The 19,142-nt window shown below is 43.3% G+C and overlaps 1 protein-coding gene across 2 annotated transcripts in view; it reads left to right on the forward strand.

Moving 5' to 3' along the window:
• Positions 1-7,593: 7,593 nt before the first annotated feature.
• GPR158 (G protein-coupled receptor 158) overlaps positions 7,594-19,142 on the forward strand; it is a 332,397-nt gene continuing 320,848 nt past the window's right edge. Inside the window, exon 1 of one of the 2 annotated variants that reach the window (XM_069729592.1) lies at positions 7,594-9,164. In XM_069729592.1, coding sequence (XP_069585693.1) covers positions 8,281-9,164 — 884 coding nt within the window. In that variant the 5' untranslated portion in view covers positions 7,594-8,280. The remainder of the gene's footprint in view (positions 9,165-19,142) is intronic. The other variant, XM_069729591.1, reaches the window with a different exon arrangement.

Here is a 19,142-nt window from a genome sequence, read left to right on the forward strand (position 1 = left end):
GATAGGTCTGCATACGGCTGGAGTGTACGGGCGAACGGCGGATATGTGAGCAAAGTCCACGCACTTTGAGGAGCAGGTCGGATAACCCCGGATAACTTTTCAGGAAGCACTGCACCACCAGGTTTAAGGTGTGAGCCAGGCAAGGAATGTGTTTCAGTTGGGAAAGGGAGATGGCAGCCATGAAATTCCTTCCGTTATCACTCACTACCTTGCCTGCCTCAAGATCTACAGTGCCCAGCCACGACTGCGTTTCTTTCTGCAAGAACTCGGACAGAACTTCCGCAGTGTGTCTGTTGTTGCCCAAACACTTCATAGCCAATACAGCCTGCTGACGTTTGCCAGTAGCTGCCCCATAATGGGAGACCTGGTGTGCAACAGTGGCAGCTGCGGATGGAGTGGTTGTGCGACTGCGGTCTGTGGACGAGCTCTCGCTTCTGCAGGAGGACGAGGAGGAGGAGGTGCGAACGGCTACAGCCAACTGTTTCCTAGACCGTGGGCTAGGCAGAACTGTCCCAAACTTGCTGTCCCCTGTGGACCCTGCATCCACAACATTCACCCAGTGTGCCGTGATGGACACGTAACGTCCCTGGCCATGCCTACTGGTCCATGCATCTGTTGTCAGGTGCACCTTTGTGCTCACAGATTGCCTGAGTGCATGGACGATGCGCTCTTTAACATGCTGGTGGAGGGCTGGGATGGCTTTTCTGGAAAAAAAGTGTCGACTGGGTAGCTCGTAGCGTGGTACAGCGTAGTCCATCAGGGCTTTGAAAGCTTCGCTTTCAACTAACCGGTAGGGCATCATCTCTAACGAGATTAGTCTAGCTATGTGGGCGTTCAAACCCTGTGTACGCGGATGCGAGGCTAAGTACTTCCTTTTTCTAACCATAGTCTCATGTAGGGTGAGCTGGACTGGAGAGCTGGAGATCGTGGAACTAGCGGGGGTGCCGGTGGACATGGCAGACTGATAGACGGTGGGAGATGGTATTGTTGCCGCCGGTGCCCTAGATGCAGTGTTTCCTACTACGAAACTGGTGATTCCCTGACCCTGACTGCTTTGGCCTGGCAAAGAAACCTGCACAGATACGGCAGGTGGTGCAGAAAATGGTGGCCCTACACTGCCAGAAGGGATGTTGCGTTGATGACTAGCTTCATTGGCCGAGGGTGCTACAACCTTAAGGGACGTTTGGTAGTTAGTCCAAGCTTGCAAATGCATGGTGGTTAAATGTCTATGCATGCAACTTGTATTGAGACTTTTCAGATTCTGCCCTCTGCTTAAGGTAGTTGAACATTTTTTACAGATGACTTTGCGCTGATCAATTGGATGTTGTTTAAAAAAATGCCAGACTGCACTCTTTCTAGCATCGGATACCTTTTCAGGCATTGCAGACTGAGCTTTAACCGGATGGCCACGCTGTCCTCCAACAGGTTTTGGCTTTGCCACGCGTTTTGGGCAAGATACGGGCCCGGCAGATGGAACCTGTTGCGATGTTGATGCCTGCTGCGGCCCCTCCTCCTCCGCTTCAGAACTGCTGCCGCCTGCACCCTGTTCCCCCAATGGCTGCCAATCGGGGTCAACAACTGGGTCATCTATTACCTCTTCTTGTAGCTCGTGTGCAACTTTGTCTGTGTCACCGTGTCGGTCGGTGGTATAGCATGCGTGATGGGGCAACATAGTCTCATCAGGGTCTGATTCTTGATCATTACCCTGCGAGGGCAATGTTGTGGTCTGAGTCAAAGGACCAGCATAGTAGTCTGGCTGTGGCTGTGCATCAGTGCACTCCATGTCAGATTCAACTTGTAATGGGCATGGACTGTTAACTGCTTCACTTTCTAAGCCAGGGACGGTATGTGTAAAGAGCTCCATGGAGTAACCCGTTGTGTCGCCTGCTGCATTCTTCTCTGTTGTTGTTTTTGCTGAAGAGGACAAGGAAGCGACTTGTCCCTGACCGTGAACATCCACTAACGACGCGCTGCTTTGACATTTACCAGTTTCACGAGAGGAGGCAAAAGAGCTAGAGGCTGAGTCAGCAAGATAAGCCAAAACTTGCTCTTGCTGCTCCGGCTTTAAAAGCGGTTTTCCTACTCCCAGAAAAGGGAGCGTTCGAGGCCTTGTGTAGCCAGACGACGAACCTGGCTCCACAGCTCCAGACTTAGGTGCAATATTTTTTTTCCCACGACCACCTGATGCTCCACCACTACCACTACCCTCATTACCAGCTGACAATGAACGCCCCCGGCCACGACCTCTTCCACCAGACTTCCTCATTGTTTTAAAAACGTAACCAAACTAACGGTATTTGTTGCTGTCACACAACTTACACGGTGAGCTATAACTTCAGTATGATTTAGCTACCCCTTTACAGGTGGGTGAGACCGCAAGGAAAATCAGGCACAATGTTACACACTCTGTTTTTGGTGGCAACAAATGAGAGAGATGCCACACATGCAGGACTGTCACTGAAGCACAAATGTAAATATTAATCTCCCACTGATTTGTTTTTTTTTTGTTTTTTTCAGGGAGACTTTAGAAAAAAAAATAATAGAATAAAATGATTTTTTAAGGAAGAATTTAGAAACCAAATAAAATAAAATGATTTCTTCAGGGAGAATTTAGAAAACAAATAAAACAAAAAATAGGCTTTCTATGGCCCACTGAGTGAGAGATGACGCACACAGGAGTCAGGAGTGGCACACAAGCCCAGAGGCCAATATTTATCTCCCACTGATTGATTTATTGATTTTTTCAGGTAGAATTTAGAACCCAAATCAACCAAAAAAATAAATAGGCTTTCTATGGCCCACTATTTGTGAGAGAGATGGCACGCTCAGGACTGGCACACAAGCCCAGAGGCCAATATTAATCTCCCACTTTTTTTTTTTTTTTTTCAGGGAAAATTTATAAACCCAATAAAATAAATAATAAATAGGCTTTCTATGGCCCACTATCTGAGAGAGAGAGATGGCACGCTTAGGACTGGCACACAAGCCCAAAGGCCAATATTAATCTCCCTTTTTTTTTTCAGGGAGAATTTATAAAACCAAAAAGTAAAAAATAAATAGGCTTTCTATGGCCCACTATTTGTGAGAGAGATGGCACGCTCAGGACTGGCACACAAGCCCAGAGGCCAATATTAATCTCCCACTTTTTTTTTTTTTCAGGGAAAATTTATAAACCCAATAAAAAAAATAAATAGGCTTTCTATGGCCCACTATCTGAGAGAGAGAGATGGCACGCTTAGGACTGGCACACAAGCCCAAAGGCCAATATTAATCTCCCACTGATTGATTTATTGATTTTTTCAGGTAGAATTTAGAACCCAAATAAAGCAAAAAAAAAAAAATAGGCTTTCTATGGCTCACTGAGTGAGTGATGATGCACACAGGAGTCAGGAGTGGCACACAAGCCCTGAGGCCAATATTTTTCTCCCACTGATTGATGTAGTGATTTTTTCAGGTAGATTTTGGAACCCAAATCAAGCAAAAAAATAAATAGGCTTTCTATGGCCCACTGACTGAGAGATGGCACACACAGGAGTCAGGAGTGGCACACAAGCCCTGAGGCCAATATTTTTCTCCCACTGATTGATGTAGTGATTTTTTCAGGTAGATTTTAGAACCCAAATCAAGCAAAAAAATAAATAGGCTTTCTATGGCCCACTGAGTGAGAGATGGCACAGACAGGGATGGCACTCTAGCAGAAATGCCAATCTTAATTTCCCACAAAAAAAAAAAAAAAAAAGAACTGTCCTTCAATTACTATCTCCCTGCAGTAATCTCAGCCAGGTATGGCAGGCAGCAATAAGGAGTGGACTGATGCACAAATTAAATAAAAAGTGTGGACAAACAAACAAGATAGCTGTGCAGAAAGGAAGGAACAAGAGGATTTGTGCTTTGAAAAAAGAAGTTGGTTTGCACAGCGGCGTACACACAGCAATGCAGCTATCAGGGAGCCTTCTAGGGCAGCCCAATGAGCTACAGCGCTGAGGAAAAAAAAATGTAGCTTCCACTGTCCCTGCACACCGAAGGTGGTGTTGGACAGTGGAAATCGCTACAGCACAAGCGGTTTGGTGGTTAATGGACCCTGCCTAACGCTATCCCTGCTTCTGACGAAGCGGCAGCAACCTCTCCCTAAGCTCAGATCAGCAGCAGTAAGATGGCGGTCGGCGGGAATGCCCCTTTATAGCCCCTGTGACGCCGCAGACAGCAAGCCAATCACTGCAATGCCCTTCTCTAAGATGGTGGGGACCAGGACCTATGTCATCACGCTGCCCACACTCTGCGTTTACCTTCATTGGCTGAGAAATGGCGCTTTTCGCGTCATTGAAACGCGACTTTGGCGCGAAAGTCGCGTACCGCATGGCCGACAACGCACAGGGGTCGGATCGGGTTTCATGAAACCCGACTTTGCCAAAAGTCGGCGACTTTTGAAAATGAACGACCCGTTTCGCTCAACCCTAGTCCCCACTGTCAAGCATGGAGGTGGAAACATTATGTTTTGGGGGTGTTTCTCTGCTAAGGCCACAGATCTACTTCACTGCATCAATGGGAGAATGGATGGAGCCATGTACCATAAAATCCTGAGTTACAACCTCCTTCCATCCGCCAGAACATTAAAAATGGGTTGTGGCTGGGTCTTCCAGCAAGACAATGACACAAAACATACAGCCAAGGCAAAAAATGGATTGGCTCAAAAAGAAGCACATTAAGGTCATGGTGTGGCCTAGCCAGTCTCCAGACCTTAAACCCATAGAAAACATGGAGGGAGTTGAAGCTCCAAGTTGCCAAGCGACAGCCTCAAAATCTTAATGATTTAGAGATGATCTGCAAAGAGGAGTGGACGAAAATCCCTCCTTACATGTGCGCAAACCTCATCATCAACTACACAAAACGTCTGACTGCTGTGCTTGCCAACAAGGGTTTTCCCACCAAGTATTAAGTCATGTTTGCCAGAGGTATGAAATATTTATTTCTCACTGAAAAATGCAGATACATTTATATAATTTATACAATGTGATTTACTGGATTTTATTTTTGATACTCTATCTCTCAAAGTTAAAATTAACTTACCCTTAAAATGATACATTGTTCATGTTTTTGTCAGTGAGCAAACTTCCAAAATCAGCACGGGATCAAATACTTTTCCCCCCCACTGTAATACTGTGTAAGGGGGCTGTATGGGGATGTAATACTGTGTAACAGGGCTGTGTGTGGACATAATCTACTATATAATTGTCTAAGGGTCACTTCCGTCTGTCTGTCTGTCTGTCTGTCACGGATATTCATTGGTCGCGGCTTCTGTCTGTCATGGAAATCCAAGTCGCTGATTGGTCATGACAAAACGCCCATGACCATTGCCACAACCAATCAGCAATGGCCATAGTCTGGCAGCAAAATGGCTGCTGTTTCACTGCCCTGCAGTCAGCGTTGAGCGCTCACACAGGGTTTGTGCCAGCTTAACGGACCGTGGTGTAACGCACTCCGTTACGCAGCTATTAACCCTGTGTGACCAACTTTTTACTATTGATGCTGCATATGCAGCATCAATAGTAAAAAGATCTAATGTGACAAATAATAATAATAAAAAAAAGTTTATTCTCACCCTCCGACGTGGCGCGCTGTCCTCGGCAGTGCAAGCGGCAGGTTCCGGTGCTAAGGATGCTATGCGAGAAGGACCTGCCATGACGTCACAGTCATGTGACCGCGATGTCATCACAGGTCCTGCGCTCATACCAACCCTGGGACCAGAAGCCGCCGTGTGCACCGCACACAGGCGCCAGGACTTCAAGGGGCCTTCGGAAGGTGAGTATATGTTTATTTTTTATTTTAAGTCTTTATTAACCACGCATATAGTGCCCACATTGCTATATACTACGTGGGCTGTGTTACATACTGCGTGGGCTCTGTTATGCTGTGCAATACACTACGCGACTGTGTTATATACTACGTGGCTATGCAATATACTACGTGCCTGTGCAATATACTAAGTGGCTATGTTATATACTACGTGTCTCTGCTATATACTATGTGGCTGACCAATATACTACATACCTGTGCAATACACTACGTGGCTATGTTATATTCTATGTGGCTGTGTTATATACTACGTAGCTCTGCTATATACTATGTAGCTATGTTATATACTACGTCGGTTGTGTTATATACTACGTCACTGTGCAATATAGTACGTAGCCTGTGCTATATACTACCTACATATTCTAGAATACTCGATACGTTAGAATCGGGCCACCATCTAGTACTATAGAAGGGTGCTACGTGGAGACATAATACTGTGTAATGGAATTGTGTGGGGACATAATACTATGTAAGGGGGCTATGTGGGGATATAATACTGTGTAAGGGGGCTGTGTGGTGACATAATTCTGTGTATGGATGCTGTGTGTGTACCTAATACTATATAAGGGCTCCATGTGGGGATATAATACTGTGTAAAGGGGCTTTGTTGTGACATAGTACTGTATAAGGGTGTTGTGTGGGGACATAGTACTGTGTAAGGGATCTTTGTGGTCACATAATACTGTATAAGTGTCCTGTGTGGGGACATAACACTGTGTAAAGGAGCTTTGTGGGGATATAATACTGTGTACGGGGACTGTGTGGGGACATAATACTGGATAATGGGACTGTGTGGGGACACAATACTGAGTAAGGGTGCTGTGTGAGGTCATAATACTGAATAAGGGGGCTGTGAGGGGACATAATACTGTGTAACGGGGCTGTGTGGGGACATAATACTGGATAATGGGGCTGTGTGGGGACACAATACTGAGTAAGGGTGCTGTGTGAGGTCATAATACTGAATAAGGGGGCTGTGAGGGGACATAATACTGTGTAAGGGGGCTGTGAGGGGACATAATACTGTATAAGGAGGCAGTGTTGGGACACAATACTGTGTGAGAGTGCTGTGTGAGGTCATAATATTGTGTAAAGGGGCTGCTTGGAGACATAGAAATTCTCTATTCACTGAAAAAAGAATTTACTCATGAATTGAGGATGTTGAGAGTGAAAGATCAGTCTTAGCGTACATAGAAGCAGATTCATCTGAGAAGATCTATAACAAAGTTTCTTATTTTTATGAGTACTAGTGATTTATAGGAGAAAACACATAGATGAAGGTTACTCTTTAATTTAACAACACGAGAAAGCTTGCACAGATGAATTTGACACAACATAAGGGAACCTGCCCATATGAGCATAGTATGATAGTAATATTTTTCCCATAAGCTTAATACAGCAAGTGAGAACTTGCCCAAATATGAGCGTAATATGACACGGGTGAGCCCATGTAAGCCTGCCCATATAGTCTGCAGTGACACAATACAACATTTAATTATATAACAATTGTCTGCAATCAGAATTGCATCTCCAGTCTACAATGCAGAGAAGAAATAAACACACGACTGCTTCCGTCACTTACATATCCTGTAAAAAAAATAAAAAAAAAATGAAAAAAAAAATAAATAATAAATAAAGCAACATTGAAAAGGCTGGAAAAACAAGACTTGCAGAAGCCAGAGCAGTGTTTCCAGGAGGAGGAGACAATTCTCAGTGATGTGTCTCAGTGTTTTCCTAATCACTAAGCAGCCAGCTCAGGTTCAGCACTGGACAGCTCCTTCCACCTTTCCTCCCGCATTACAAATGGCTGTTCCCTGACTGACATTGCAACTGCCCATACATAGCCCAAGAAAGACAAAGTATACCTATAGGAGTAAGCTGGGAGGGGGATGAGGGCTGAATGTGTTTGGTTGTGGCAAAGTGTAGTTAAATCCTTTCACGAGCAGAGGAAGGCGGAGAATATTCCTTAAGCTCATCCAAGTCATCAATTAGCCAAAGCCCATTGCATTGTTCTTCAATGTGCTTCGTTGCTTTGATGTGCACAGTGGACGTGGCAGCGCAGAATTACCCTTGAGATGAAGATATTAGAGGGTGAAGTCCCTGGGAATTTGTATTCTCTTTCCTCTCTGAAGACCATAGTCGAGGATGAAGATACAGACGTAAGCAGTCTAACTATAGCTTCTGTGCTAGATGGGATGTAACCTGCTCAGATCAAGGCAGTTGTCTGCATAATTCCTACTGGAAACCTGCTGGGGAAGACGGGATAGACTGGATATTCATTTCTCTTCTTTTTTTCTTTCAATTTTTTTTTCCCATTCGACCACAGGTGATATTTTTGGGGTTGGATGCAGCACGATGATCCAAGATGTTCGATTCTGAGACCTGATCACAACTGATTTGAGTTCTTTTGGATTTTGCACATCACTCATGATCATGGCTTATATGATGATTCTTGCAGCCTTCCTTGCCCAAGTCTGTTTGCTGGCAGCTTCTAGCCTAGACTTAGAAGGGCGTATAGCTCGTCAAGAGGAGCACAAGATAACCAGGGATAAGCAACCCATCTACAACCACCCTAGAAGCCTGGAGCCTCCTTCCATGTGGATCAGGACCACGGAGAGCACCGTTTTAGAACAGAATCTGGCTGAGGACTTGCCAAAACATGTGGCTTCTTTCCTATATACAGGTGATTCTAATGAACTCAGGCGAGCCAACTGCTCAAAGAGGTATGAGTTGACTAGTCTATCAGGGGTTTCACCCACAACTACTCATCAATCTTTGCACAGTTCGGTGGATTTACTTGTCCATTCCTCCAACTTTTTAAACATGATGTTCCAAAGCAATAAATCCAGAGACCACACCTCGCAGAGGGACCTGGAGTGGTACAGTGCTCTCATAAAGAGTATCCTAGAAGGAGAACCTAGAATTTTTAGGTCTGTCATCACTTTAAGCATGGACCCATTGTACAACATCCCCGAGGTGTATCTTCAGGCATCTCGAGAGGAAGACAAGCTCCATCTCCAAGATCTGTCCTCTTCGGCTCAACATCTGTCCAATGCCACACAGGAAACTGAGTGGTTCCGGGCTTTCAAACCTAAAGGGAGGCCTCACCACCAGCACAAGAGGGTTTTAAATGGTGCTAAAACTTTAGATGAGAGCTGGAAGAAGGGCTTTAACTACCTTACTGACAGGAGTCACATCAAGTGGTCATCACCTTTTCTGGAATGCGACCATGGGAAATACAAACCCAACTGGCTTCTTTCCCTTTCTGCTGCATTTTATGGGCTTAAGCCAAATCTTGTCCGGGAATTCAGGTAGGAAGACATTTTCTCTGGAGGGGAGAGCTCTTAGTCTTAGTCTTTTCGTTCTGCTATGGTGTGATATCCACAGGAGGCATGCAAAGGGGGGCTGTGTAATAGCCAATCTTTCCTATTAGGGTTAGCTTGCCCCAGAATTCTACCTTGATATTAGGCGACTAATAAAGGATACAAGAGAAATCTCTTCTGCAGCTGGTTCTACATATCCGATAGTGGAGTTCTGTGAATCCTCTATTTGCATAATAACAACTGCAGACTAATTAAGTTTGATAATTACACAGGACATTGTGGAAACCTAAAATTTAATCTATTGTTCAGACACATATCTTCTCCCTCCCCAGTAGGAATGCAACGCTTAATAACGGCTGTGCAATTAGAGACTGTCATAATTTTACCAGTAGAAACGAACTGTGCACTCTTCCGGAAAGCAGACACAACCCATAATGATGGCCCTACACACTACACATACATCACACATAGACACATATCACATATACACCAGCAACAGCCTGCTAAATATAGCAGACAAATCATAGAAATACTGGCCACCCTTTGTGTGCTGGAGTCCATATAGGCAGAGCGAGATCTGCTGTGTAAACTCATTATGGCTCTCCATGATTTATTAATCATATGATAAAGTGCATACAGTACCATAATATATTTATGTGCTGTGCTCCACTAAATACAAGCATGGACCTGTGCCAGTCTATGTGATCATGGCACTTGGCAGTGAGGAATAGTGCCAGGCAGCAAGCAGTCTGCTTTACAGCTAAGATTCTGGGATTTCGGTGATTTATTTGACGTGGGATAAACTTTATGCACTTATTAGATGCAATAAGCCAATAATGTCAGGATTATTGTACTTAAGTAACATAAAAAAGGGCTTTGCGGTGAGCGGCATGAGAGTAGAGGATGAAGGCTAAAATAATGCAGGTTATATGAAGACATAAATGACCCACACAATGCTGGAATTGATGATCAGAATTTCGTTTTTTATTTCTTCTAATTTGTTAATTTTATTTATTGTTATTTTTATTTATTATTTTTTAGCTCATTTTATTTTATTGTTATTTTATTTATTGATATTTTTAGATCATTTTATTTATTTATTTTTATTTTTATTTATATATTGTTATTTTTACTATTTGTGGTTAAATGTATTTATTGTTATTTTTTATCTGTATATTGTTATTTTTATTTATTATTTTTGGCTAATTTTATTGATTTATTGGTATTCTTATTTATTTATTTATTCTTATTTTTATTTATTTTTTGTGTATGTATTTATTTATTAATTGTTGTTTTGTATTTATTTATGCATTATGCCTGCAGAGTAGATTTCATTGTCACATATGATGATTTATTAATTATTATATTACACATTAAGCCATGTGTATTGATTATTTTCCAACTGGATTTTTTTTTGTAATGTATTAATCTCCCCTAATGATAAATCTCTTTTTTTTTAATCTCATTATGATGCGCTTGATCGTCTGATTATCATTATGGATGTTTGTTGTCATTTCCATTAGATCAATTTATCGCTCTTTGTAAGTTGCAAAGTCGGTAAAGTGAATTAAAAAAGAAAATATTTTAAAAGGATAACCCTTTGCACTTTAGTAGTCATTAACATGTGGTTCTTGTTTATGACACACGCAGAAGCTGAAACGCACGCAGACCTTATAGTTCTTGCAGTTGAAGATCTTCTACAAATGTTTAAAATGTCTAGATAATCCTTTTTTTGGGTTAAGGGGCCTCTCAAGGCTTATGACTAAGCATATTAGGCCAAGTTCACACGTTGAGTTTTTGGTCAGTATTTTACATCAGTATTTGTAAGCCAAAATCAGGAGTGGGTGAAAAATTCAGAAGTGGTGCATATGTTTCTATTATATTTTTCCTCTGATTGTTCTTCTCCTGATTTTGCCTTACAAATACTGATGTAAAATACTGATCAAATACTGAACCGGGTCCTAGTATTGGTCACCTGTAGCAGATTGGTGGCGCTCCGACACCCAAACCCAACGATTCCAAAAGCATGGTTCTGGCTCTGGAGAATGGGGATTTGCATGGAGTGGAGATGGGCATGATTGATTTAGACTTCATTCATTGTCTACGGGACTGCCCGAATTATCTAAGGCTTGACTTTTTTCAGCTGTCTCACAGAAGGACTTCAGAGCTCTGTTTTTAGAACCCCAGCAATTAGTAAGTTTCTCCTATGCCATGTGATTGCAAAACAGTAATCGTTACACAGTATTTTATCTTTATTCACATAAAACTGAGAACTATATTTTCCTTATACTTAAAAGTTACACTTTTCTCTAAAGTTTCATATCTAAAATCTATGTATTATCATCAGGCATATCTCATACAGGCATCTTAGGGCATGTGTATATGGAGTTTTTGAAATGGCTTTTTCTAATAAAAAATATGCCAAAAATATAGCGGGAAAAATGCTTGAAAGGCTCATACTATTATTTTCTGTTTTAAAATTGCTTTTGCTGTTCGTAATTTCAGTTTTTAACTTCTGCATAAAGGGGTTGTCCACAACTCAGACGACAACCCCATCTCAATCACCATAGTTCAGCCATGTAAAATAAAGCAGCTATACTCATCTCCGATGCCGGCACCATTCCAGTCTGACCGTTCCTGCCAGCGATTCAGTAGCTTCTGCTGACACCCCATCAACAAAGCAGTCCTGAAGAGGAAAAGCTGCTCTATTGACGTTGGGCGGCTGGATCACTGGCAGGAGCGGTCAATGACCACTATGTGTCAGCGTCGGATGGAATGGGCAGGTAGTTAGCAACTACCTGCCTGTCAGTTTTTAGGCCCATAGTAAAAAAAAAATAGTCCTGGATAAACCCATTCAAGTTGTTAAAAATGCCTGTTGGTAAAAAAAAAAGGGCATATTACTTCTTTGAAATAGCTCCTGGTGGAATCTGCCCCAAACTAGGCACTGTCCAATCAAAAGGTTGCAAAATATTACAGGAAACTCTTCCAAAACACTTCAAAAACTCTACAAAACCTCTTTAGGAAACAAAAGACTCCATCAAAAACTTCCCAAAGAAGGAGTGTTCCTGATGCGATTTACAATACAAAACTTGAGGTACTTGACTGTGTAAACAAACCTCCCTGGATACCTTAAGAATATATTCACACAGAAAAGATTTTCTCCAAATCCATCTCAAAAACTCAAAACGTCTGAAGACCTTGTAGTTTTCATTCAATTTCTGCTCCAAAAACAGGCAAATAAGATGTTGTCTGCACATATCCTAACTGCAGTGGTCACCAGCTGAAATAATCCCTGGGAAAGATACTTTTTCATTGAAAGATTATAGTAAACAAGCATTCTTAATGAAGCACTCCTCCTATGAAAGTGTTCACCTGATGGATAAACGGCATTGAAAGGGTTGAATGATCTTTTGTTTTGCACAAAAGATCATCATTCTTGACAGCACTTTGGCTAATAAAATGGAGGCCAAATGTCTCATTCAGGATCTGTGGCTGGAGGTGGGGAGAACCTTTAATGTGTAACTCACTGTTTGTGTTCTCACTTTGTGCAGTTTATGCAGTTTTAATAATCTTGCTGGAACATTTCAACAATACTGCTTCCCGTGCCTACCTCAACCACAGCCGAGTAAGTACAGATCTCTACAATTGGTGGATTATGCGGGCACGAATCCCAAGAGGCAAATCAACGAGCCCTGAAAGAACCAAAAGAGTTACATTTTATTTTTGGAATGAATATTGAGCAATGTGAACTTGATAGAATGTTTGTGTACAATTGCAAACGGTTAATTAAAATATATGAGAAGGTTGGACCTCAGCTTGAAGGCGGGTTGACGCTCTCAGGCTGGTGCAAAATACTGCAATTACTGCCATCGGGAGGCAGATGTGAAAAAGCGAATTAAAGAGGAAAAACAAATGAACAGCCTTTCTGGCTCAAAGTGAAAAAACAATTAGAAAAACAGTCCATATAGTACTGCTGTTGAGGGAGGATCTGAAGTGACCCATCACAGTTGACACAGTGATTTTCAAATTGATCCACAGGTCATTGCCGGCAACTGAAAATGACGAGACGGAGATGTATGTCTCTGGGGGGATCGAGCAGATCTCTGACCCCCGTTTATCGTGTCGCACTTTTCATAATCTTAGAAATTATTCTTCAACCAATCAACATAAGAACACGCTCACAGTTCTTGACCTATAAGAATGCAGGAACAGCCTGTACGTCAAGGTCCTGTAGAACAATACACCCCCAGTGTCATATCTTGTTCAGGCTGGAATAATCAAGGTCTCATAAAAACTATGAACTTTAGCCTAGTAACAAAAATTTATCTCAAAACAGCAAGATGGAGTCGAAAAGCACAAAATGAAGCCTGCTTTAATTTTTCTTAGTTTAACCCTTCACATTCCCCCCTAGATAAATTTTGTTAACTAATATGCAGCATCAGAGGTACTATCCCGAGCTATAAGCTCGAGAGGTACGGCCTTCACATGACTGGTGCCATGTTACCAGCCATGGCTGTTGCGGCGCACCCATCCCCCCTGTAAGCTGCAATTTACGGATAACAATTTTTGATGATGGTGGAGGAGGTCTTTTGAAGGTAACCATGCGCTTGGCTTCAACATGTTCATCAGGTAACTTTGTGAAATCGGTGTAGAGAAGAGTAGGGGTGGCAAGTGGCAACGCTTTTGGTATCATCATTAGTTGTCCTAGTGCAGAATTTCCTAATACATACAGAAATACACCAAAGAACAAGTTTTAGTATTACATACATGACAAGGATAAAGGCAGCGATATGTAACAAACTTTGCAAGATTCCAGCTATCCAGCCCCCAAGTCTCTTAAACCAATTGGCTGGATTGAGAACGGAGAAGGTGTTTGCCCACCAACTGTCCTTATTATGGTCATTGTCTTTATCATATTGATCTCTGAGTGTTTGAATGTCCTCCAACTTTAGCTTTAACTTCATAGTGTTATTGGGATCTATATAATGACAGCAAGTGGGTCCAATAACCTGACGCATACCACCGTGTGCTGCTGTTAAGTAATCCAGTACTACAGTATGTTGATTAGTGACTATGATAAGTTGGTTTTGGACAGCATCAGTAGTATTAAGTACCGTATTTTCTGGTATATAAGACAACTGGGCGTATAAGACGACCCCCAACTTTTCCATATGAAATATGGAGTTTGGAATATAAAATATACAGTAGATACACAGGTATTAAATTCAAGGACTAACATATGCTAATACTTAAAACTGATAATCTTTATTGAAAAAATGTTAAAAGGACCAAAGAGGAACCCAACCCAGGGCCTACAAAATTTAAAGATTAAATGCTCTTTGGAGAACCATATACCCCTAACTGGCCCTAAAGGATCCTTGTAAACCCTTCCTAACAGCGGAGGTTGGCACCCTAGCTTGAACGCAATGTGGCGCCCCCGCTCACCGATGGCTAGCCCTATATGCACCCTGGAATTCCCTACATATATAGAGTGCAATCAGTACTTAACATATAACCTAAATCAAAGGAAATTAGTGCTATGGTGTTTATGAAGAGGAAAAGGGTTTTAATGTGTGATCCCAATGGAGGGGTGTCAGAACACTTGCAGTAGACAGAGCCTGAAGTTCTGCTTCTTGTGCTGACTGTGAGGGAGGGAGTGCAGCTGCGTGCACTACAGTGTCTTCCGTAGTAACAGCGTATCTGGTGTGGAATCTGCCAAACTCATCAGCATATCTTGAACCATCCGTTTATGACACCAGATCAGGATTTGGAAGTGGATTTTCGCTGACATTTGATGGAGTAGCTGTCTCTTCAGTCAGGAGTTGGGAACAGTCATGTTGGAGATAATCCTCATCACTGCCATCTTTCTTGGGGACCGGCAGTAAAGTAGCGGGGTTGATTGTAGTACAGCAATGCAACTTGACAAAAGGAGTGAGCACTCCTATTGGAGTGGAGCCGGGTCCATATTCATTACTGTAATGAGCGGTACCATGTGACCGCTCAATACAGGAAGAAGCTGCCGGGGGCCGGAGAACCAGGGACCTGCAGGGACCGCGCCAGGAGCAGGTGAGTATGATTACACAGCTGCCGCTCCCCCTCCCCTGTCGACTCCTGGGAATGACTCGAGTATAAGCTGAGAAGGGCAATTTCAGCCTAAAAAAATGGGCTGAAATTCTCGGCTTATACTCAAGTTTATTCGGTATTTATATGTTTTCTGTGTTTTGAAGAATATTTCCTTTGAAAACAATGTGTAAATGACAGAAAATTTCTCTATGTAAAAGCTCATGTTAAAATCGCATTACAATAGGATAGCAATCACACTGCATTCAGATGTAAATCAGATGCTATGTGTATGAAAAATCAGATTGTACTCGCATGACACTCGCATTACACTCGTGCGACTCTCGGCAGGGAGACTCGGACTGATTTTTCATACTTTAGTGTGACTCCAGCCTTAAGAAACTAATGACTATTGTAAAATATGAATGTTTGAAGTAAAACTTTCAGGACAGATGCACCGCATGTCAGTGTCCGTGGGTGAGCCACGGGCATAGTGGACATCAGATTTCTTGAAATCCCATCCACTATGCTGTAACATCTGGCCACTGTGGATTTGAAGCTGTACAGCTACGTAGTGTCAAAGCCGCAGCAGCTCCGGAACGTGGGCACATACCCTTAAGGATAACTCCACAACTAAATATGTCTTATCTGAAGTAACATTATTGTGGATCTCTTGTTCAAGTTACTGTGAAATACCGGATACAATTAGGTGTAGTGTTCACAGTCATATCTCAAGCTCACAATTGTATGAAGCCTTATTATATCATTTTTGTCATTTTTTTAACTTGACTCTGTCGTTATATTTCTTTTGTTCCTGCTCCTCTTTGTTCCTCAGATATAGCATTCTCTCCCCTATATGTAAATCCAGAGTTGTTAGCCAAGTGGGCGTGGTTCTTAGCTTTTCTCTGTAGGAGGCTTCTTGATGACCATGACCCCTTAAAGGGAACCTGTCACCCCGTTTTTTGTTTGCATCTCGGCTTTGGGAAAATGGCCGCCGCGATCTCTAATGCGCACGCGCGGCATCCCGCGGCCATTTTCCTGAAGCCCCGTGCAGCAGAGCACTCGATCTGCGCACGCGCGGCCCCAGGAAGATGGCCGCCCCCACCGACGAAAGGGATGACAGCGCAGATCGCGCGCTGCTTGTTCACCACTACGCCACTACGCCACCAACGTAAAGCTGAGGAAGAATCAGCGATGTCACCACGCCCTCCCGACCTGACCAGCCTGATTGACAGGCGAAAACGGCGACTTTGGTAAGTTATATCTCAGCATAGGTGGGGAATCGGGGTACACTACATACACTATAGGAACACACAGCGCAGGCCCTATTTAACAGTATTTATAGCTCAATCTCAAAAAACGGGGTGACAGGTTCCCTTTAACTAACAAGACAAAATTTACATTCAAGGAACAAGTGCATGGAGACGTAGAGGAGCAAGAAAATAACGACAGATTCCGGAGAGCAGCGTCTTTACACCAGGTAAAAAAAATTACATCTATGATAAATGCATGTGGATCACGGCACTATGGAGTGCACTAGTAGGGTCCCACCCCTTGCAGTAGATCTGAAGAACTAGGCACTCTGTAATTAAATGGAGATGAAATTTATTAGCAATTCAATATGCATCTAATATACAACGTTTCGGTCAATAACTCGGACCTTCTTCTTAGCGCCACTCATCACTGTGGTCACACCGGCTTTCCACTAGTGCTTCTCTGTCTTATACGCCTCTCCTAAATGCCACCCGTGTATCTGAAGAAGGTCTAAGTTATTGGCTGAAAAGGTTGTATGTACAATTTACACGTCTATTGGATTGTTAATAAATATCACCTCGATTTAACTATTTATGGCAAGTGACAGGTCCTCTTTAAAAAATCAATTTATTCCTTTAATCACTTCATAATGAAAAATGCTACAACTTCTTTAAAGTATATTAGAAAGCTGGAACTTTGCATTGTTTCCGCTCCGGACCATCTCTAAGGCCACGTTCACACGTTCAGTATTTGGTCAGTATTTGTAAGCCAAAATCAGGAGTGGGAGATAAATGCAGAAGTGGTGCATATGTTTCTATTATACTTTTCCTCTGATTGTTCCACTCCTATTTTTGCCTTACAAATACCGATGTAAAATGCTGACCAAATACTGAACATGTGAATGTGGCCTAATACAGTGGGGGGGGAAAATTATTTAGTCAGGCAACAATTGTGCAAGTTCTCCCACTTAAAAGGATGAGCGAGGCCTGTAATTGACATCATAGGTAGACCACAACTATGAGAGTCAAAATGAGAAAACAAATCCAGAAAATCACCTTGTCTGATTTGGCAAGATTTATTTTGCAAATTATGGTGGAAAATAAGTATTTGGTCATTAACAAAAATTCATCTCAATATTTTGTTATCCTTTGTTGGCAATGACAGTGGTAAAACGTTTTCTGTAAGTCTTCACAAGGTTGGCACACACTGTTGGTGGTATGTTGACCCATTCCTCCATGCAGATCTCCTCTAAAGCAGTGATGTTTTGGGCCTGTCGCTGGGCAACATGGTCTTTCAACTCCCTCAAAAGATTTTCTATGGGGTTGAGATCTGGAGACTGATAGGCCACTCCAGGAACTTCATATGCTTCTTACGAAGCCACTCCTTCGTTGCCCTGGCGGTTTGCTTGGATCATTATCAGGCTGAAAGACCCATCCATGTTTCATCTTCAATGCCCTTGCTGATGGAAGGAGGTTTGCACTCAAAATCTCACGATACATGGCCCCATTCATTCTTACATGTACACGGATCAGTCATCCTGGTCCCTTTGCAGAAAAACAGCCCCAAAGCATGATGTTGGCACCCCCATGATTCACAGTAGGTATGATGTTCCTTGGATACAACTCAGCATTCTGTCTCCTCCAAAGAAGACGAGTTTTGCTTCTATCAAACAGTTCTACTTTGGTTTCTTCATACTATATGACATTCTCCCAATACTCTTCTGGATAATCCAAATGCTCTCTAGCAAACTTCAGACGGGCCCAGACATGTACTGATTTAAGCAGGGGGACACGTCTCGCACTGCAGGATCTGAGTCCCTGGTGGCGTAGTGTGTTACTGATGGTAGCCTTTGTTACGGTAGTCCCAGCTCTATGCAGGTCATTCACTAGGTCCCCCCATGTGGTTCTGGGATTTTTGCTCACCGTTCTTGTGATCATTTTGACCCCACAGCTTGAGATCTTACTTGGAGCCCCAGATTGAGGGAGATTATCAGTGTATGTCTTCCATTTTCTTATTATAGCTCCCACAGTTGACTTCATCACACCAAGCTGCATGCAGATTAATTCTTCCCAGCAGTAGCATAGCTACTGGGGGGGCAGAGAGTGCGGGGGCCCCGGGCCCGGTGCTCTGAGGGGGCCCACCCGGAGCTACGCTACTGTAACTGTATACAGATACATTCTGTGGCAGAGCAGGGAGAATCGATCTCCCTGCTCTGCCGCCCGGCCGCTGTGCAGCCCCTGAGCAGGCGGGGGGCCCAGTGCCAGCAGTGGCCCCCCCGCCATCATCGGAAGATCAGCTGTACCAGCATTTAGCCGATACAGCTGATCGCATTGATGGGGGAAGGAGCGCTATGCTCCTTCTCCCATCATCCCCCTGTCAGTGTCGGCGTCTGACGTCGTCAACACTGACAGCGGGCGCGATGACGTCACTGCTCGGTGCCCGCTGTCAGGAGATCAGCAGGAGCAGCGCAGGAACCAGGAAGTAGAGAGATGAGTATTTATTTATTTATTCATGGGTGCTGCTGCCTTATTACAGGGTCTGCCAAGGCTCAGACTGGCCCACCAGAGAACCGGAGGATTCTCCGGTGGGCCCAGGCACTGACACCTGCTGGCATACTGGCCAGCAGCTGCCTAGGGCCCCCACTGCTCCAGG

This window comes from Ranitomeya imitator, chromosome 6 (assembly GCF_032444005.1).
Source record: "Ranitomeya imitator isolate aRanImi1 chromosome 6, aRanImi1.pri, whole genome shotgun sequence".
NCBI lineage: Eukaryota > Metazoa > Chordata > Amphibia > Anura > Dendrobatidae > Ranitomeya > Ranitomeya imitator.